Raw genomic sequence first — 22016 nt, forward strand, 5'->3', positions numbered from 1 at the left:
ATGTATATTGTAAACAGTTGTGGTCCCAGCACCGATCCCTGTGGCACACCACTAACCACCGATTTCCAACCCGAAAAGGACCCATTTATCCCGACTCTCTGCTTTCCATTAGCCAGACAATTCTCGATCCATGCTAATACATTTCCACTGACTCCACGTACTTTATCTTCTGCAGTAACCTTTTGTGTGGCACCTTATCGAAAGCCTTTTGAAAATCTAAATACACCACATCCATCGGTACACCTCTATCCACCATGCTCGTTATATCCTCAAAGAATTCCAGTAAATTAGTTAAACATGATTTCCCCTTCATGAATCCATGTTGCGTCTGCTTGACTGCACTATTCCTATCTAGATATCCCGCTATTTCTTCCTTAATGATAGCATCAAGCATTTTCCCCACTACAGATGTTAAACTAACCGGCCTATAGTTACCTGCCTTTTGTCTGCCCCTTTTTTTAAACAAGAGGCGTTATATTAGCTGCTTTCCAATCCGCTGGTACCTCCCCAGAGTCCAGAGAATTTTGGTAGATTATAACGAATGCATCTGCTATAACTTCCGCCATCTCTTTTAATTTCATCAGGACCAGGGGACTTGTCTACCTTGAGTCCCATTAGCCTGTCCAGCACTACCCCCTAGTGATAGTGATTGTCTCAAGGTCCTCCCTTCCCACATTCCTGTGACCAGCAATTTCTGGCATGGTTTCTGTGTCTTCCACTGCGAAGACCGAAGCAAAATAATTGTTTAAGGTCTCAGCCATTTCCACATTTCCCATTATTAAATTCCCCTTCTCATCTTCTAAGGGACCACCATTTACTTTAGTCACTCTTTTCCGTTTTATATATCTGTAAAAGCTTTTACTATCCGTTTTTATGTTTTGCGCAAGTTTACCTTTGTAATCTATCTTTCCTTTATTTATTGCTTTCTTCGTCATTCTTTGCTGTCGTTTAAAATTTTCCCAATCTTCTATTTTCCCACTAACCTTGGCCACCTTATACGTATTGGTTTTTAATTTGATACTCTCCTTTATTTCCTTGGTTATCCACTGCTGGTTATCCCTTCTCTTACTGCCCTTCTTTTTCACTGGAATATATTTTTGTTGAGCACTATGAAAGAACTCCTTAAAAGTCCTCCACTGTTCCTCAATTGTGCCACCGTTTAGTCTGTGTTTCCAGTCTACTTTAGCCAACTCTGCCCTCATCCCACTGTAGTCCTCTTTGTTTAAGCATAGTACGCTCGTTTGAGACACTACTTCCTCACCCTCAATCTGTAATACAAATTCAACCATACTATGATCACTCATTCCGAGAGGATCTTTTACTAGGAGATTGTTTATTATTCCTGTCTCATTACACAGGACCAGATCTAAGATAGCTTGCTCCCTTGTAGGTTCTGTAACATACTGTTCTAAGAAACAATACCGTATGCATTCTATGAATTCCTCCTCCAGGCTACCATGTGCGATTTGATGTGACCAATCGATATGTAGGTTAAAATCCCCCATGATTACTGCCATTCCTTTTTCACATGCCTCCATTATTCCCTTGATTATTGCCCGCCCCACCGTGAAGTTATTATTTGGGGGCCTATAAACTACGCCTACCGGTGACTATTTCCCCTTACTATCTCTAATCTCCACCCACAATGATTCAACATTTTGTTCATTTAAGCCAATATCGTCTCTCACAACTGCCCTGATATCATCCTTTATTAACAGAGCTACCCTTCTTGTCTATCTTTCCGAATCGTCAGATACCCCTGTATGTTTAATTCCCAATCTTGACCCCCCTGCAACCACGTTTCTGTATTGGTCACCAAATCATACCCATTTGTAATGATTTGTGCCGTCAACTCATTTACTTTATTTCGAATGCTGCGTGCGTTTAGGTAGAGTGTTTTAATACTAGTTTTTAAACCATGATTTTTAGTTTTGACCCCTCCTGCAGCCCCTTTACATTCAGTGGCCCTTTTTGTTTTTTGCCTTGGGTTTCTCTGCCCTCCACTTTTACTCATCTCCTTTCTGTCTTTTGCTTTTGTCTCCTTTTTGTTTCCCTCTGTCTCCCTGCATTGGTTCCCATCCCCCTGCCATATTAGTTTAACGCCTCTCCAACATCACTAGCAAACACTCCCCCTAGGACATTGGTTCCGGTCCTGCCCAGGTGCAGACCGTCCGGTTTGTACTGGTCCCACCTCCCCCAGAACCGGTTCCAATGCCCCAGGAATTTGAATCCCTCCCTGCTGCACCACTGCTCAAGCCACGTATTCATCTGAGCTATCCTGCGATTCCTACTCTGACTAGCACGTGGCACTGGTAGCAATCCCGAGATTACTACTTTTGAGGTCCTACGTTTTAATTTAGCTCCTAGCTCCTTAAATTCGTCTCGTAGGACCTCATCCCTTTTTCTACCTATATCGTTGGTACCAATGTGCACCATGACAACTGGCTGCTCACCCTCCCTTTTCAGAATGTCCTGCACCCGCTCCGAGACATCCTTGACCCTTGCACCAGGGAGGCAACATACCATCCTGGAGTCTCGATTGCGGCCGCAGAAACGCCTATCTATTCCCCTTACAATCGAATCCCCTATCACTATCGCTCTCCCACTCTTTTTCCTGCCCTCCTGTGCAGCAGAGTCAGCCACGGTGCCATGAACTTGGCTGCTGCTGCCCTCCCCTGATGAGTCATCCCCCTCAACAGTACTCACAATGGTGTATCTGTTTTGCAGAGGGATGACCGCAGGGGACCCCTGCACTATCTTCCTTGCACTGCTCTTCCTGCTGGTCTTCCATTCCCTAGCTGGCTGTGGACCCTTCACCTGCGGTAAGACCAACTCACTAAACGTGCTATTCACGTCATTCTCAGCATCGTGGATGCTCCAGAGTGAATCCACCCTCAGCTCCAATTCCTCAATGCGGTCTGTCAGGAGCTGAGGGTGGATTCACTCTGGAGCAAGTGCTTCACTTCACAAGTGTGTGATCGCTCTACAATTGCTGGCCACATCTGCACTATGAAGTTCACATTCACGAGAATGGCTTGGACTAATTGAAATTGTCCCTTTACAGCCAACAGAGAGAGGTAACTTCTATCGCATCAGTGTTGGTGCAATTCATACCGAAACTTAAGAGGTGCAAATACTGACTCTAATGGAACTAAAAAAGATAAAAGAAAGAATTCAAGTGTGTCACAAGAACTTCTTGTGCGATTGAGTTTTAAATAGTGCTAAATTCCTGTGCACCCCACATGAAACAAATATTATACCAAGATTCAGTGCTACAATCTGGGCTCATTATTTAGATTAGTGCATGCTATTAATACTCCTGCCTCTCAGTTGATGAGCTTCATGGCTATATTTTTAGTACAAATACACAGAACTTGTATGCATGCCAAACACTGTTCATATGTCAGACCCAGTGTGTGCCCATATGTGCAAGTATTTCAAAGGCAGTCAGAACAGAGTGGATGAAACTGGTGACATGGGGTGGGTTGAGTGCGAGTTGATATTGCCTTACATCTGAATTGGCACCAACATGAAATCTACCCTGAGACAGGTCTAATTAAAATCACTGCATGCAATATAGTTAATTTATAAAAAAGAAACTTTCGGCCAGTATAAGAATACAAATCCTATCAGTTTACACGTAAAATTCTACTCTTTGCAAGTATAAGGTTTAACATTCTAAACCAAAAAATACTGTGGGCATTCACAAATGAAATCATAAATTTATGTCACGGATTGGTGATTAAAAGTATCAAGGTGGCCTTATACCAAGTCATTGGAGGATGGTACTGTGGCTTACTCTGGGGGATGAACTCACCTGCCCGTGTCCTGGTCCCACTATACACTGTAGATTCTCCAGTCTTTCTCAGAGTTCCAGTCTCCCACTACTGTCAGTAGGACAGTGCATATTAAAATAAAATTTCTTGCTCTCTGAGGAGCTGCAATGACTGATCTCTTATAGGTCATAGATTTTTATTTTATTTTTTTTTGGATGGAGCATGTGGAAGGAAGTAGTCCAATACATGGGACAACTTATACCGGCTACATATAGTGATACCTATATACCTGGCCAATGGAGATGATTGGGTAATTCCCCTGTCACTGCTTCAAGGGACTGGGAATGATTTTACGCACAGAATTTGTCTGTAACTATCCTGCACTTCCTGCATGGTGCTGGAGAAATCCCCCTGCTATTATCGGGAGACGTTGCTATAGTTTCGATCATGGGTTCTGTTTGCTGTAGTTCGTAGAGACTCTTTATAAATAGTCCCTCTAGACTGTTTGCTGCAGTGCGTGGTTTAAACAGACTCTGTTTGCTGAGTAAATAGACTGTGTTTGCTGTAAAATGCACTATTTGCTGCGAGTCCTGCCTCCAACTAATTGACCAACACAGTGATGGCGACAGAAACACTGATTTATGTGAGGAATTTAAATCTTTTGAAATGCATACGTGTTATTTCCATAATTTATCTATTTGTATTTTTACTGTAAAATTCTGAATTGCAAATCTCACATACATGTAAAGTGGGAAAGGGAGCATTCATTTCAAAAGTACTCACTGTTTCTTTTTCTCAAATTCCCGCAGGAGCCTTTGGCGGAACATATGTCGTGTGGCAATTTCACTTTCCAAGACTCTCACAGATTCTCCTAGTTTCATCTTTTGCTTTTCTGCTGCAGCCCGGGCATTGTTCCTCACCTGCACTATTCGTAGGTTTTCCTATTGGCACATGTGCAAGACATTTCATTTTATGCAGCAAGTTCTTAATGTAAAAGCTGAAGAACATGCAACTTAGAGTACTTAGAATACAAACAGAAAAATGTTGGAAATACTCAGCAGGTCAGGCAGCATCTGTGAAGAGAGAAACAGAGTTAATGTTTCAGGTCGATGAACTGCAGTGTGCCACACACTGTGGAATGCCATGGCATGGTCTTGTCTGCTTATGGCACGATGAAAAGTCATTGACCTGAAACATTAGGCTGCAATTTGCAGTCGGAGGCATACCTCCGGAGCACACCTCTGACCCGATAGAGAAATCACACCTATCTGCTGGCTCCCGAGCTTCAGGGAATTTGGGTCCAGGGCCTACAGGTGCACGCCTGTGTTAAGGCTCGCGGGTCCCAGGAACGCAGGCGGTTCAGAAGTGTCCCTGGGATCACGTGGGCCCCGGTCCTCCAATCAGAAAGGAGGATTCCTAATATGCTTATGGGATTCCATTTATGAATAGAATTCCCATAAACATATTAGGAACCCCCAAATAATTAAATAATTTATACAACTGGAATAAAAATAAATGTTCCCATTTTAAAATTTAATCAAACGTCCTTCAATAAAGCACATACAATAAAAATTAAATGTTTTGAAAAATAATTTTAAACATTTTAATCTGGGCCAAAATTTGCATAAACTAAGGGGCCGAAATTGGTGAAGGCCAAGGCCCGCCCAAGTGCCACCGAGAGACCGGGCGGTACGTTGCCTGGAAGATTTCTCTAAAAGAGGTGGGCGGGAGCTCTCAATCTCGGCGGTAAAGGCTCTTGCTGCCCAAGTGCCGCTGAGGATGGAGTCGGGCCCAGGGAGGGTGGAAAACCTGCAAAGAAATATCATGGCAAACAAAAAAAACACCAGAACACCTTCAGGGGACCACATCCAAGTAAGTCGCTGTAAAAAATATTTTTAAAATATGGTCACTAACCTTTTTTTTCCCGTTCTTCATACCCACCGTCGGGGTTAGAACAGTCTCCACGCAGCGATCCTTCCCCCTGCTGGTGCCGACTCCCGCCCGCACCAATCTGGCAGCTCGGTGGGCGGGAGGCCACTTAAGCTACTTGGCCGGCGGCGGTACTCCGCTCCAGCCCGTGGAAAATGGCAAGGAGAGGAAAACAGCAGCAAAACTCGGCGGCAGCAGGCGGGAAGGCCACCAATATTGGGGCCGAAGTGTGTGTGCATGATTTTTTTATTTTTAATTTAAGATTTATATTAACCTTTAAGCTGGTGAAAGCAGGCCAAACACCTGCTTTTACCAGGCATAAGAGTTGCATGGGCATTCGCTGGGCAGTAGTTGGGCAAATAGCCCGATTCTACAGCAGTGAAAATTATTTTTGAGTCAGTGCGGTAGATCACACAAGGCGAATGTTGACAGATCACAAGTTCTGGGATTTCGCGCATGTACAGCTCATTAATGGAATGTGAATATAGGCGAAAACAATACTTATCTTGCATTATAATACAACTGTCAATATAGTCAAAAATTACATTAAATCATTTTTTTTTAACCACTTTTAGTCATTATTATTTCTTTTTCTTTCAATTCCTCTGATCAATATCTGAACTGTTCCAGAACTCCATCAATGCTTTATAATCCTCTCCACCACAAGGCCATGTGCAAACTTCCTTTACTCCCTGTGGGAAATGCCTGCTTTTCACTCTCGTGGCCCAGGTGAGGTTGGAACTCTTTGGGTGTGGAACTGTGAGTAAAACCCAACCCCTGAAAAGTGCTAGAGAGAATTGAGGCAGCAACTTGCCACATCATCTTGCTTAGTGATAGATCTGCAATTTAACTTTCGTTAATAAATTAAAATGTTGCAATTTTGATTTGTTTATCCAATTAGCTATACAATATTTACTCGGTTTATTCTAATGTTCTTCTTCAGTGACAATATAATTTTCATCCTCTTCTCCAGGTCTTCTCTTAACTGTTGTTCTTTTTCAGCTTGTTCTTGACGAACTCTACATTAAGAAGAAACATTACAGTACAGTATGCTCAAAATGTTATTTGTTTATTTTTGTAACAACTAGCGATTTATATTGCACTTGTTATGTCTTGGGGTTTGATTTACTCTCTGCACCATTGCCAGCAGCAGTGATGATTAGAAAATATACCCACTATTAAATCAACAATATAACGATCATTAGATCCCAGAGACGCACCAACTTCCTGGTTACTGTGTTGGTGGATCCAACATAGCCCCTGCTTTAGTAAACTGCCTCACATGTTATATGAGTAAACAATACTGAACCACCTCAGTGAATGTGTTAGTATTTTTACCTCTGCCTCTGGCTGTCCTTGATTTGGGATTTTGAATTCCCCTACAATAGATACATTACAATGTACCACAGCCCTTTCCTATCTGTGCCATCAGCTCCCCATCAGTCTTCTTCATGATAGTCTATAGCAGTTACCAATGAATAATTCGCCACCATTATCATTGCTCATTTCTATCCATATGGTTTTACCTTACCCTCCTCTGCTGCTAAACCATTGCTCATCAATAATGCAAGTCCTCTACCTCGTTCTGTTGGTCTTTCCTTATTAAACCTTTTGCCCTGCCACCACTAGATTTTGGCCATACTCTGCCAACATCTCTGCGGTCAGTCCAAACTGTAGGACGCCTCCTGATTTCTGAAAGGAGAAATGATCCCGCTACAACAGCAGCATGCAGTTAGTTGGTCATTGACTGAACCAATGTTCATTCTGGACACTAGGACACCCAGTGGTTTGGTCTCAAAGGTTACAAGTAGTTGAGATGATTGATTTGAAATGCCTTGATCTACTAATATGGTGACAAAAATGTCACATTATTAAGTACGATCCCTCCGAGATCTCGGCAGAAATGGGTAGAACAAAAGAACTGTGATTTGCTGAGCCAAATGGGAACTGGATAGCACTCTGGGAGGAGATGTTGGTGAAATCTATGCTCGATAAGGTGAGGATTAACTTGCATCTCCACTAAGCTGAGACTATTGTTGAATGCAGCACGATACTGCAGGATGCCTGTACATCGGTTATGATCATAAGTTCAATAGAGAATTCAGAGCGTTAGTAGCATGTGATGGGTTTGATGAAACAATAAAAATAAACTTGTTTCTATTCTTACTTCTCTTATGCACCTCCTGTCTGACTGATGCCAGAAATGGTGAAGTATAAAATTAGAGTAATCCCAGCTTAAAATTGCCTAATTTCACTGCTTGCCTTCCTCTTGTATGGCAAAAAGGAAAATGGCTTCTAACAGAATAATTTTTATATTTATAAGAATTCCACTTTTTAGGGGCTATTTGATCCAGTTCGCCCTTATAGTTTTACTTATGTGCTTTACCGAGCCATAGATTTCTTCAGATACTGCACTGATTTTTGATTGTATTTTTTAGTATCTTCAGCTGCCTTTCTACGTTCCAGCTCTTGTTCGTCAAGATCTTTCATCGGTTTCCTGTCCATGAATAGAGGATAATAAATATCAGCATTTCAACTTCATCTATCTACTCCATCTATACTCCAGCTCCATTTATATTGCTGAAAATCGCTGCAGAGTAACTTTCAAATCGATGAAGGCTTGAAACCAACATATTATTTAGAAGCATATTTAGCTCACACATTTTCTGAAAGTCATGTTATACCTTTCCTTTTCCCAATGCATTGTATTTTCTTTGTCAATCTGTGCTTTACCCTTCTTTCATTTTTCTTCCAAATCAGCATTAAGAGCTGCTTATTGCATTATAAACTAAACAGCTAAAAATCAATTAAATATGGTTCTCATTTTATTTCTACACATTATAATTATTCCTTACAAAACTCTATTAATTATTTCAAATCATCGAAAGATAGCGGAGTAATTTTTACTTTAACGGGCAAAAAAAACAAGTGATGACAAATTGGCTGTGTGCTTTATACCTCGCCCGATTTACTTCATGGAAAAGAAAATCAGGGGAAATGTAAAACAGGCTTGCTACTCTCCCTTGACTTTCGCTCGGCTGTAAAAGTTAAAATTACCCCCAATATTTATTAAATGGATTAATTAAAGGGAACTGCTAATGTAACATCTTTGATCAATTTGGGTGCCTCATTGTTTCATTTTGAACAAACATCTACTTTCAAAGAATGATCGTTAGTTGAAGTACTCATCCATAGATCACAGAAGGCTGGCATTTTGTGTAAGCAGATGTCCTCTTCCTACCACTGGTAGAGGATTCTCATCAGGTGCTGCATGGAGCGTCTGTTTACAGACAGAGGAAGGATTTTTATTTAAAGCAGTTCTTGCTGAGTTTAGCTGGAAAGGCAACAAAACTACTTTGAAAATAGAAATATTTCCTGATTTAGCCAGTAAACAGATAACTGCAGGTGGTGAGCGTTCCTTGTGAGTACATCCACTTGCATTAACCTGTAACCTCCTGGGCTCAATGAAGGAAGCCTTCAACTCATGATTATTCTTGAGAGATATGAATCTGTTCAGAACAAAGGGAGGCACGTACTTTCCTCCCCAACAGAATTCTCCTTTAAACATTACAAAATTTAATACTGACTTTAGACAGACCATATTTATATTATAGCCCCATCAATTGCATTCACTGCAGGGCAGCCTGATGAACAGTACTCCTGGGTTTAATAACGGGGGTACTCATTTTCAGTTTGTGTGACATGGAAGTATTGTGTTGGCAACTTAACAGTCCTATTGAGATTTCCTTACCAACAGTATACAACTGGAAAATCACATCAGATATATATGGGTCATACCCACCAGTTCATTGGATATATTCAAGAGGGAGTTAGATATGGCCCTTATGGCTAAGAGGATCAAGGGGTATGGAGAGAAAGCAGGAAAGGGATGCTGAGGGAATGATCAGCCATGATCTTATTGAATGGTGGTGCAGGCTCGAAGGGCCGAATGGCCTGCTCCTGCACCTATTTTCTATGTTTCTATGTTCCCACGAGACTACCGAATCTCATTTTAGTTAGGACCCATGAAATGGTGATTAAAATGGCGGTCGGGCGCTTTCCAGTGCTCTTCCGGGCCCCGCAAGGAAACACTGGGCCTCTCCTGCCATGGGATTTCGACCTCCTTTCCGGATCCACCCAACCACTTAACTTATGCCAGGGAGCAAGAAGTTACAAAGGGACATAAATAGACTAAGCGAGTGGGCAAAACTATGGCAGATAGAGTTCAATGTGAGGAAGTGTGCAGTCATCCACTTTGGATCCGAGATAGAAAAATTGATTATTTTCTTAATGGTGAGAAACATAGAAACTTAGAAAATAGGTATAGGAGTAGGTCATTTGGCCCTTCGAGCCTGCACCACCATTCAATAAGATCATGGCTGATCATTCCCTCAGTGCCCCTTTCCTGCTTTCTCTCCATATCCCTTGATCCCTTTAGCCGCAAGGGCCACATCTAACTCCCTTTTCAATATATCTAACGAACTGGCCTCAACTCTGTGGTAGAGAATTCCACAGGTTCACAATTCTCTGAGTGAAGAAGTTTCTTCTCATCTTGGTTCTAAATGTCTTACCCCTTATCCTTAGATTGTGACCCCTGGTTCTGGACTTCCCCAACATCGGGAACATTCTTCCTGCAACTAACCTGTCCAATCCCGTCAGAATTTTATATGTTTCTATGAGATCCCCTCTCATTCTTCTAAATTCCAGTGAATATAAACCTAGTCGATCCGGTCTTTCTTAATATGTCAGTCCTGCCATCCCGGGAATCAGTCTGGTGAACCTTCGCTGCACTCCCTCAATAGCAAGGATGTCCTTCCTCAGAATAGGAGACCAAAACTGTACACAATATTCAATGTGGCCTCACCAAGGCCCTGTACAACTGTAGTAAGACCTCCCTGCTCCTATACTCAAATCCTCTCGCTATGAAGGCCAACATGCCATTTGCCTTCTTCACCGCCTGCTGCACCTGCATGCCAACCTTCAATGACTGATGTACCATGACACCCAGGTCTCGTTGCACCTCCCTTTTTCCTAATCTGTCACCATTCAGATAATATTCTGCCTTCCTGTTTTTGCCACCAAAGTGGATAACTTCACATTTATCTAAATTATACTGCATCTGCCATGCATTTGCCCACTCACCTAACCTGTCCAAGTCACCCTGCAGCCTCTTAGCATCCTCCTCACAGCTCACACTGTCATCTAGCTTAGTGTCATCTGCAAATTTGGAGATATTACATTCAATTCCTTCGTCTAAATCATTAATGTATATTGTAAATAGCTATGGTCCCAGCACTGAACCTTGCGGTACCCCTCTAGTCACTGCCTGCAATTCTGAAAAGGATTAGTTTATTCCTACTCTTTGCTTCCCGTCTGCCAACCAGTTTTCTATCCATGTCAATACATTACCCCCAATACCATGTGCTTTAATTCTGCACACTAATCTCTTGTGTGGGAACTTGTCAAAAGCCTTTTGAAAGTCGAAATACACCACAGCCACTGGTTCTCCCTTGTCCACTCTACTAGTTACATCCTCAAAAAATTCGAGACGATTTGTCAAGCATGATTTTTCTTTCATAAATCCATGCTGACTTGGACCGATCCTGTCACTGCCAGACAGGAAGCAAAGAGTAGGAGTAAATGGGTCCTTTTCACAATGGCAGGCAGTGACTAGTGGGGTACCGCAAGATTCTGTGCTGGGGCCCCAGCTGTTTACATTGTACATTAATGATTTAGACGAGGGGATTAAATGTAGTATCTCCAAATTTGCGGATGACACTAAGTTGGGTGGCAGTGTGAGCTGCGAGGAGGATGCTATGAGGCTGCAGAGTGACTTGGATAGGTTAGGTGAGTGGGCAAATGAATGGCAGATGAAGTATAATGTGGATAAATGTGAGGTTATCCACTTTGGTGGTAAAAAAAGAGAGACAGACTATTATCTGAATGGTGACAGATTAGGAAAAGGGAAGGTGCAACGAGACTTGGGTGTCATGGTACATCAGTCATTGAAGGTTGGCATGCAGGTACAGCAGGCGGTTAAGAAAGCAAATGGCATGTTGGCCTTCATAGCGAGGGGATTTGAATACAGGGGCAGGGAGGTGTTGCTACAGTTGTACAGGGCCTTGGTGAGGCCACACCTGGAGTATTATGTACAGTTTTGGTCTCCTAACTTGAGGAAGGACATTCTTGCTATTGAGGGAGTGCAGCGAAGATTCACCAGACTGATTCCCGGGATGGTGGGACCAACCTATCAAGAAAGACTGGATCAACTGGGCTTATATTCACTGGAGTTCAGAAGAATGAGAGGGGACCTCATAGAAACATTTCAAATTCTGACGGGTTTAGACAGGTTAGATGCAGGAAGAATGTTCCCAATGTTGGGGAAGTCCAGAACCAGGGGTCACAGTCTAAGGATAAGGGGTAAGCCATTTAGGACCGAGATGAGGAGAAACTTCTTCACCCAGAGAGTGGTGAACCTGTGGAATTCTCTACCACAGAAAGTAGTTGAGGCCAATTCACTAAATATATTCAAAAGGGAGTTAGATGAAGTCCTTACTACTCGGGGGATCAAGGGGTATGGCGAGAAAGCAGGAAGGGGGTACTGAAGTTTCATGTTCAGCCATGAACTCATTGAATGGCGGTGCAGGCTAGAAGGGCTGAATGGCCTGCTCCTGCACCTATTTTCTATGTTTCTATGCTTTCCAAATGTGCTGCTGTTTCATCTTTAATAATTGATTCCAACATTTTCCCCACTACTGATGTCAGGCTAACTGGTCTATAATTCCCTGTTTTCTCTCGCCCTCCTTTTTTAAAAAGTAGGGTTACATTAGCTACCCTCCAATCCATAGGAACTGATCCAGAGTCTATAGAATGTTAGAAAATGACCACCAATGCATCCACTATTTTTAGGGCCACTTCCTTAAGTACTCTGAGATGCAGACTATCAGGCCCTGGGGCTTTATTGGCCTTCAAACCCATCAATTTCCCTAACACAATTTCCTGACTATAAGGATTTCCTTCAGTTCCTCCTTCTCACTAGATCCTCGGTCCCCTAGTATTTCCGGAAGGTTATTTGTGTCTTCCTTAGTGAAGACAGATCCAAAGTATTTGTTCATTTCTTTGTTCCCCATTATAAATTCACCTAATTCTGACTTCTCTTCACATATCTATAGAAGCTTTTGCAGTCAGTTTTTATGTTCCCTGCAAGCTTACTCTCATACTCTATTTTCCCCCTCCTAATGAAACCCTTTGTCCTCCTCTGCTGAATTCTAAATTTCTCCCAGTCCTCAGGTTTGCTGCTTTTTCTGGCCAATTTATGTGCCTCTTCCTTGGTTTTAACACTATCCCTAATTTCCCTTGTTAGTCACGGTTGAGCCACCTTCCCCGTTTTATTTTTACGCCAGACAGGGATGTACAATTGTTGAAGTTCATCCATATGATCTTTAAATGTCTGCCATTGCCTATCCACAGTCAATCCTTTAAGTATCATTCGGTAGTCTATCCCAGCCAATTCACGTCTCATACCGTCGAAGTTAGCTTTCTTTAAGTTCAGGACCCTAGTCTCTGAGTTAACTGTATCACTCTCCATCTTAATGAAGAATTCTACCAAATTATGGTCACTCTTCCCCAAGGGGCCTCGCACAACAAGATTGCTACTTAATCCTCTCTCATTACACAACACCCAGTCTAGAATGGCCAGCTCTCTAGTTGGTTCCTCAACATATTGGTCTAGAAAAACATCCATTATACACTCCAGGAAATCCTCCTCCACTGTATTGCTACCAGTTTGGTTAGCTCAATCTATATGCAGATTAAAGTCACCCATGATAACTGCTGTACCTTTATTGCAAGCATCCCTACTTTCCTGTTTGATGCTATCCCCAACCTCACTACTACTGTTTGGTGGTCTGTACACAACTCCCACTAGCGTTTTCTGCCCTTTGATGCTCCACAGCTCCACCCATACAGATTCCACATCATCCAAGCTAATGCCCTTCCTTACTATTGTGTTAGGCTCCTCTTTAACCAGCATCGCTACCCCACCTCCTTTTCCTTTCTGTCTATCCTTTTCTGAATGTTGAATATCCCTGGATGTTGAGTTCCCAGCCTTGGTCACCCTGGAGCCATAATCCTAATTACATCATATCCGTTAACAGCTATCTGTGCACTTAATTTATTCACCTATGAGCTGTGAGCTGTGGAAAGCAAAAGGATTTAGGTGTCCATGTACACAAATCACTAAAAAGCTACCGTACAGGTACAAACAGTATCCAAAAAGGCTACTGCAATGTTGGCCTATATCTCAGAGGGGGTGGAATTAAAAGATAATAAAGTGATGCTTCAGTTGTGAAGAGCCTTGGTCAGACCCCATCTGTAGTACTTCTGTTATCTGCGCCAAACCTCAGGAAAGGTATAGTGGCTTTGGAAGGGGGTGCAGCACAGATGCACCAGAATGATACCAGGGCTTAAAGGGTTAAATTATGAGGACAGGTTAGATGAACTTGGCTTGTATTTCTTCAAATTTAGAAGGTTAAGGGGTGATCAAAATGATAAAGGAATTCGATAGTGTAGATACAGAGAAACTATTTCCTGCGGTGTGGGAATCCAGAACAAGAGCATAATAAAATTGGAGATAGACCATTTAGGAGTGAAATTAGGAAGCATTTTCCTACGTAAATGGTCATGGAAATCTGGAACTCTCTTCCCCAAAAAGGCTGTGGATGCTGGGTCAATTGAAAATTTCAAGACTGAGATCAGTAAGAATGTCAAGGGATATGGAATAAAGGCGGGGAAATGGATTTGAGGTCTAGGTCAGCCACGCTCTAATTAAATGGCAAGTGGACTCCTACTGTTCCCATGTTCACAACCTAGTTCAGCCCAAGTTTCAGGAACAATATCTGGTGAAGGAACTACTTGTCCTTTCCCTTTTCAGATGCTGGTCGACACGCTCTGTATTTTCAACATCCGGTTTTTATTTCAGACTTCCAGTATTTGCTCATTTTTTAAATCTCTACTGGAAATGCTTCTGGCCAATACTAAATTAATAAGTTGAAATTGTTCTATTCACTAACAGCACAAAATATCTCAACAAATAGTACAAAAACTTTGGTAAAATACAGAGCAAACATCGCTAAGTAGCTAATATATGACTGCAGTTTTCTCTTACTTCAAATGTTATTTTGCAGTTCAGCCATTAATGAGAGGTTTCGAAAGTTGACGTCAACAGTGAGAATTCTATCACTGAAAGGCAGGACTGCAACAGTACTGTTTGCAATCTGTTTAAACAGTGGCTAAAGTAAATTGCTGGGTTTAAGTTCCACTAACTTCTTGGTAGCTTTTTTCCTTCTCCCTGCTTGTACAACAGCCGCCTCTTTGGCTTCCAGTCTTTGTTTTGCCTCTAGTAAGCGTTGCGCCTCATGGTCCTCTTCATCCTTCTTGCGCTCTTCGTGAAGTCGCATTAATTTTGCATGTTCAAGTTCAACTTTAAACAGTTCACGTCTGAAATGGGGGGGAAAGAAAGAGTGAAATCCAGCTCCGAAAAAAACTTTATTAACATTCAAAAAAGAACCAGAAAATGCTGGAAATATCTGTTTTTATTTCAGATTTCCAGCATCCGCAGTATTTTGGGGTTTTTTCTCTTTCAAAAGGGAAGCATTCTGTAGCATTCATCTGTGGTAGATATACACCACTTAAATAAAAGTAGTGCCAGTGTAAATAGTTAAGTATTCAGCTTCCGTGTTGTCACCAAGCTTACTGTAAAAAAACAAGTACATAAGAACATAAGAATTAGGAACAGGAGTAGGCCATCTAGCCCCTTAAGCCTGCTCCGCCATTCAACAAGATCATGGCTGATGTGGCCGTGGACTCAGCTCCACTTACCCGCCCGCTCCCCGTAACCCTTAATTCCCTTATTGGTTAAAAATCTATCTATCTGTGACTTGAATACATTCAATGAGCTAGCCTCAACTGCTTCCTTGGGCAGAGAATTCCACAGAAGTACACTGTAAATACCAGAAATATAGGGCCCAAATTTAGCCAGTACAGATTTCTGGCGTACTCACCAGAGGTGCGCCACTTTTGTAGAACTCCAAAGACGGCAAAAATCTTCAGGGCGAGCTTGGCCGCTCCCCAGCCTTTCCTCGATGGTGGTGCAGTGCCGGGACTTCTGCACATGCGCACTAGAGTGTGCGCGCATGCACAATAGCTCCGCGCCCCCAGAATCTGTGAGAGTGCTGCAGGCTGTGTGGGAGGGGCCCGAAGCATGCCGCCCCATCCCTGGCCAAATGGGCTCCCTCATTGGCAGCCCGCTGCCTTCCCGGGCCGTGTTTTGGTAGGATTTCTATCTTTTATTAGTTATTGATTGATTGATTGCTTATTACTTTGGTCTTGGTGCTTTAGGTGCAGGGTTCCTACTATTTTTTATTTGTTAATTAATTGCTTATTACTTTTTGTGCTTTGTTTAGTGCTTTGTAAGTCTTGGTGCTAGGTGCAGGTCCTCTCAGCTTCCTTGTATTTTTTATTTGTTATTGAATGCATATTTTTGTGCTTTGTTTAGTGCTTTTACTTTAGAACGTACTGCGCTGATTTCTTAACTCTCCGCAAGAGTTTTCTGTGCAGCCACAAGTGGCCACATACGCTGGCCTAAGTTAGTTTGGAGCAATTATTAGCCGTCCAAACTGGTTTAAATGGCCAAAACAGGCATAGGTGGCTGGTAATGTCCTCTTTTGAAAAAAAAACTAAACTAAAAAATAATCCTAATTAACTCACCTAAATTAAATGTGCAGAATGGGGATTTTTAAGATACTCCAGAAAAATCAAGTTGCTCCAAAAAAAACAGAGCAACTCCTGGGCAAATTTGGGCCCATTAAGTGGGACAAGTAAACAAAACACTGAAATGTAAACATAGAAACATAGAAATAGGTGTAGGAGTAGGCCAGTCGGCCCTTCAAGCCTTCGAGCCTGCACCACCATTCGATAGGCTGATCATTCCTTCAGTACCCCTTTCCTGCTTTCTCGCCATACCTCTTGATCCCCTTAGCCATATCTAACTCCCTCTTGAATATATCCAATGAACTGGCATCAACAACTCTCTACGGCAGGGAATTCCACAGGTTAACAACTCTCTGAGTGAAGAAGTTTCTCCTCATCTCAGTCCTAAATGGCCTACCCCTTATCCTAAGACGGTGTCCCCTGGTTCTGGACTTCCCCAACATCGGGAACAATCTACCTGCATCTAACCTGTCCAGTCCCGTCAGGATCTTATATGTTTCTATGAGATCCCCTCTCATCCTTCTAAACTCCAATGTATAAAGGCCCAGTTGATCCAGTCTCTCCTCATATGTCAGTCCAGCCATCCCAGGAATCAGTCTGGTGAACCTTCGCTGCACTCCCTCAATAGCAAGAACGTCCTTCCTCAGATTAGGAGACCAAAACTGAACACAATATTCCAGGTGAGGCCTCACCAAGGCCTTGTACAACTGCAGTAAGACCTCCCCGCTCCTATACTCAAATCCCCTAGCTATGAAGGTCAACATACCATTTGCCTTCTTCACCGCCTGCTGTACCTGTATGCCAACTTTCAATGACTGATGAACTATGACACCCAGGTCTCGTTGCACCTCCCCTTTTAATAATCTGCCACTATTCAGATACTATTCTGTCCTCACATTTTTGCCCCCAAAGTGGATAACCTCACATTTATCCACATTATACTGCATCTGCCATGCATTTGTCCACTCACCTAACCTGTCTAAGTCACCCTGCAGCCTCTTAGCGTCCCCCTCACAGCTCACACCGCCACCCAGTTTAGTGTCATCTGCAAACTTGGAGATATTGCACTCAACTCCTTCATCCAAATTATTGATGTATATTGCAAAGAGCTGGGGTCCCAGCACTGAGCCCTGCGGCACTCCACTAGTCACTGCCTGCCATTCTGAAAAGGACCCGTTTATGCCGACTCTCTGCTATGATCCGGTTAAATTAATACAATGATTAATTTAGTGTTTAAAAGCTGAACTTTTAGGCTAGCAAACCAAATGCCATCATAACTAATAGAGCCTTAAAGCATAGTTCTAAAAATATTTAGGTATAAATAGCCTAAAGTGAAAATATAAAGTAGAAACGCGCATAGGGTAAAACTCTTAAATTCTAGATTTGAAGTTTATTTTCAGTTTTAGGATTTATCTGTTCATTTGTTCTCGTGTTCTACCTACATTTATCAGGCAGCAGGGTAAAATATGTAAACAGAAGACATACACAGTGCGAAGAGAAAAAAGGCAATCAACAAGGTTATTCTCCCACTCTCTGCTGGCAGTGATGGCAATAGTTTTTGTACCACAATATACATGTGGAGAAATGAGGCAGCAAGGTTGGGATCACGTGCTTTACATTTGTCGATTAACTGGAGATTTTAGACTTTCAACCAGCAGAGCTCTCCATATGCCATGGCTGAAAATGTGTTTAAAATCTCCATCGCTTTGCTGTGGATACCGAAGAAGATATTTCAGCATGGGTGATTAATATCAAGAAGCTAATTGCATTTTCCACACGCAAGACTTACTGGGAAATGCACTGGTTCCAGTTCAAATTTTAGCTGCCTTTCTTCAAACTCAGCCGACTGCCAGCAAGTCATTAAATTCATGAAGTCATTACAGCCCCCGAATCCTACATTGAGTCATGGAGCTGATATCAATATTTGGCTCCAAGACAATGGACAAATACACAACAGTTAAACAGGTTGTCAAACCCACTACTTGTCATTGTAAAAAAAAATATGATCCTGTATAATAGATAGATAGCAAGTGTGGTATGAGAAAATGTCTCAATGTAGCAAATTTATAGTAGAGAAGAATGGCACAGTAAGTTAAAATGAGCATTTAACCATTGCAGGGTTGCCAACGTGTGTGGCCCAAACAAGTTTATTCCTCTTTAGGTAGCCCCTCTTAATTTGACATGATTTTATGCATTATAGATTTAGGGTTAGGGTTAGGTACAAATTTTCATGAATAAACAGATTAACTAAAAAAAAATAATTGCTAACATCTATGACTTTGGTCGTCTGATTGGGTCATTTTGGCTGATCAAAGCCACTTAATTTTAATTACATAGGTAGACTATTTATGAGCTTAAATTGTGAAATTAGCCATGGTTTTTAGATCAGAGTGGGCACACATGCCAACTATGCATATGATGTCTTCAGCATTATAGAATCATTATTACGGCACAGAAGGAGGCCATTCGGCCCATCGAGTCCATGCCGGCTCTCTGTGGAGCAATCCAGTCAGTCCCATTCCTCCGCTCTATCCCCGTGGCCCTGCAAGTTTATGTGCCTCAAGTGCCTATCCAATGTCCTTTCTGAGATCATTGATCATCTCTGCTTCCACCTCCCTCATCGGCAGCGAGTTCCAGGTCATTACCACTCGCTGCGTTAAAAAGTTCTTCCTCACATCCCCTCTGTATCTCTTGCCTTAAATCTGTGTCCCCTAGTCCTTGTACCATCAGCTAATGGGAATGTTTTTCTTTGTCACGGAGAGGGTGCAGAATATTCTGCAGGGGGAAGGGAGTGAGCCAGAAGTCGTGGTACACGTCGGTACCAACGACATAGAGAGGGGCAAGTATGGAGGTCCTACAGTCAGACTTTCGGGAGCTAGGGAGGAAGTTAAAAAGTAGGACCTCGAATGTAGTCATCTCTGAATTACTCCCAGTGCCACGCACCAGCGAGAGTAGAAATAGGAAGCTAGAGTACCAATGCGTGGCTTGCGGTATGGTGCAGGAGGGAGGGCTTCAGATTCTTGGGGCATTGGGACCAGTTCTGGGGCAGCAGGCACCACACTGCTGTTAAATCCTTTGCTCCACAATTGACCACTGGAAAATCTCACCCTGAAAAGCTGAAAGGATACACAATCTACTTTGTTTCTTTAGCCACTTGTATAGGCAATACATCTGTGCGCTCAACAAAGAGTTAAGAAAATACAAGCTGTTTCTATCACAAAGTGAAAGCATTTGCAGACGCCTATGTTCCCTTTTCAACCCACAACTCACTCATTCTCTTGCAATGTCAAAGCAATTTTTGATTGAAGGTCCTCTTCCCCTCGAAGTTCTTCACACAGCCGTCTGTGTTGTGCCCGTAGGCGAAACAAAGCAACACTGGTAGAACATCAGGAAAAAATGATGAATATTAATAATGAGCAAAATTATTGTGTCTAAAGGCAAAAAATGCCTTATTTTTGCTTTCATCTCATTTTCACTATCTATTTTTCCACCTATAACATTTTCTCTTGTGGAACTAATTAAACAGCAACTTGCATTTATATAGCACTTTTAACGTAGCAAAATGTTCCAAGGCACTTCACCGGGTGTAATCAGCCAAAAAGTGACAGTGAGTCAAAGAGGGGATATTAGGGTGGATGTATATATAGGTACATATATATCTATATATTACATAGAATATACAGCACAGAAAAAGACCATTCGGCCCAACTAGTCTGTGCTGGTGTTTAGAATTCACACAAGTCTTCTCCCACTCCATCTGCCCCATCTCAGCCTTTCAGCCCATCTTTCTATTCCCTTCTCTCTCATGTACTCATCTAGTTTCCTTTTGAAAGCATCCATGCTATTTGCCTCAACCACTCCCTGTGGTAACAAATTCCACATTCTAACCACTCTCTGAATAAAGACATTTTTCTTTGGATTTATTATAACTATCTTGCATTTATGGCCCTTAGTTTTGGATTCTCCTACAAGTGGAAACATTCTCTCCTATCCAATCCATTCATCATTTTAAAGACCTCTATCAGTTCACCTCTAAGGTCTCTCTTTTCTAAAGAAAGAAGCCCCAACCTAATCAATCTTTCCCGACAGCTGTAATCTCTCAGTTCTAGTATCGTTTTCGTAGGTCTTTTTTGCACTTTCTCCAGTGCTTCTAAGTCCTTTTTATAGTATGGAGACCAGAACTGTGCGCAGTATAAGTGTGGCCTGACCGGGGTCCTACACAAGTTTAACATAACTTCACTTATTTGAATTCTATTCCCCTGGAAATAAATCCCAGTGCTTAGTTTGCATTTTTAATTACCTTGCTGACCTGCGATGCTGCTTCTAATGATTTGTTTACCCGTATCCCTACATTTGCTCTTCTACCCCATTCAGGTGTAGGAGATGTTTCTATTTTTCCTACAAAAATGCATTATATATATATATATAGACAGACACACATAAAATATTGCTCTATGTATGCACATTACCTTTCCCATGGTACATTTCAATTATTCATTGTAGGTGCCAGGCAGCAGTTTCCAAAGACAGACGGTTTCTTTTTCTTTACATTTAAATTTTTCATTACTTACTTAGTAAGTTACTACTTACTTACCTACTGGTTTGGGGCAGGGGCGCAGAAGATCAGATTGCTTTTTAAAAATTGTTTATGCTCATCAAGCGGAGAGATATTGGTGCTGGGGAGTGTGTGGAATTGGAATAGATGTCTGTGGAAGGTCCATTGCCAGAGATGGAGAGTGTAGTGTATGTAGATACCTTTAGTAAATGACTCCACGAGGCAGGGTGTGATACTAAAAGTGTGTAGACCTGTAGCCCTTTATTTGTAGCTCCTCAAATGCGGGCACCAAACTGTGAGCTCCTTTTTATACTGGGTTACCTGCAGTGTGCAGGTAACCCTTAGGTCTCCAACAGCAGCACCCTCTGGTGTATAGGTAAGGTGTGTACAGTGTAAGGGTACATTCAGTGTTGCATAACAGTGTTACAGACATCACACAGTGAACAGGCATGCATATACAACAGAGAGAAAGAAATGCAGAAGGGGAAAGATAGAATCAGTGCTGGACAACATAGGTGAGGAATGGAAAGCGCAGTAAATGAAATTCTCCAGATGAAAGTGGAAGCAGGAAGCTCCACCAACACAGTCATCAATGTAACAGAAGAGGTCAGTGGGAGGGCTTAAATAGAATTGGAAAAAGGAGTTTTCCACATACTCTATCGAAAATGGCACAACTGAGACACGCTTAATTTGGGGGAACTGAGTTGAGAGAGATCTAGTTCAGGTTGAGAGCAAGATCAACTAAGACGAGGCAGGTGTGGATGGGTTTGATGGAGGAAAAGCCTGGAAACTAACCTGATGCGAGACGGGGGGGGCGATTTTAACCCTACCTGCCTAGACGGATGGGTTATTAAAAATGAACAGATTACTTATCTGCTCTGGACTCGAACCTTTTGTGCTATGCCACTCCTGCAGGCGAGTGAGGCGCCTCTGGGCCCCACAGGGAACGTTGTGGCCTCCCATGCTCCAGACTGCCCCTCCCTTCC

At 42.3% G+C, this 22016-nt stretch overlaps 1 protein-coding gene across 3 annotated transcripts in view; it reads right to left on the reverse strand.

Annotated features, from left to right (window-relative positions):
- cfap74 (cilia and flagella associated protein 74) overlaps window positions 1-22016 on the reverse strand; it is a 224664-nt gene that overhangs the window by 147344 nt on the left and 55304 nt on the right. For 2 of the 3 annotated variants that reach the window (XM_070860623.1, XM_070860622.1), the window contains exons 6-10: window positions 19746-19850; window positions 15030-15203; window positions 8092-8202; window positions 6622-6724; window positions 4560-4717 (exon numbers count right to left, since the gene is read on the reverse strand). In XM_070860623.1, the coding sequence (XP_070716724.1) occupies window positions 4560-4717; window positions 6622-6724; window positions 8092-8202; window positions 15030-15203; window positions 19746-19850 (651 nt within the window). The other variant, XM_070860624.1, reaches the window with a different exon arrangement.

Source organism: Pristiophorus japonicus, chromosome 18 (genome assembly GCF_044704955.1).
Source record: "Pristiophorus japonicus isolate sPriJap1 chromosome 18, sPriJap1.hap1, whole genome shotgun sequence".
NCBI lineage: Eukaryota > Metazoa > Chordata > Chondrichthyes > Pristiophoridae > Pristiophorus > Pristiophorus japonicus.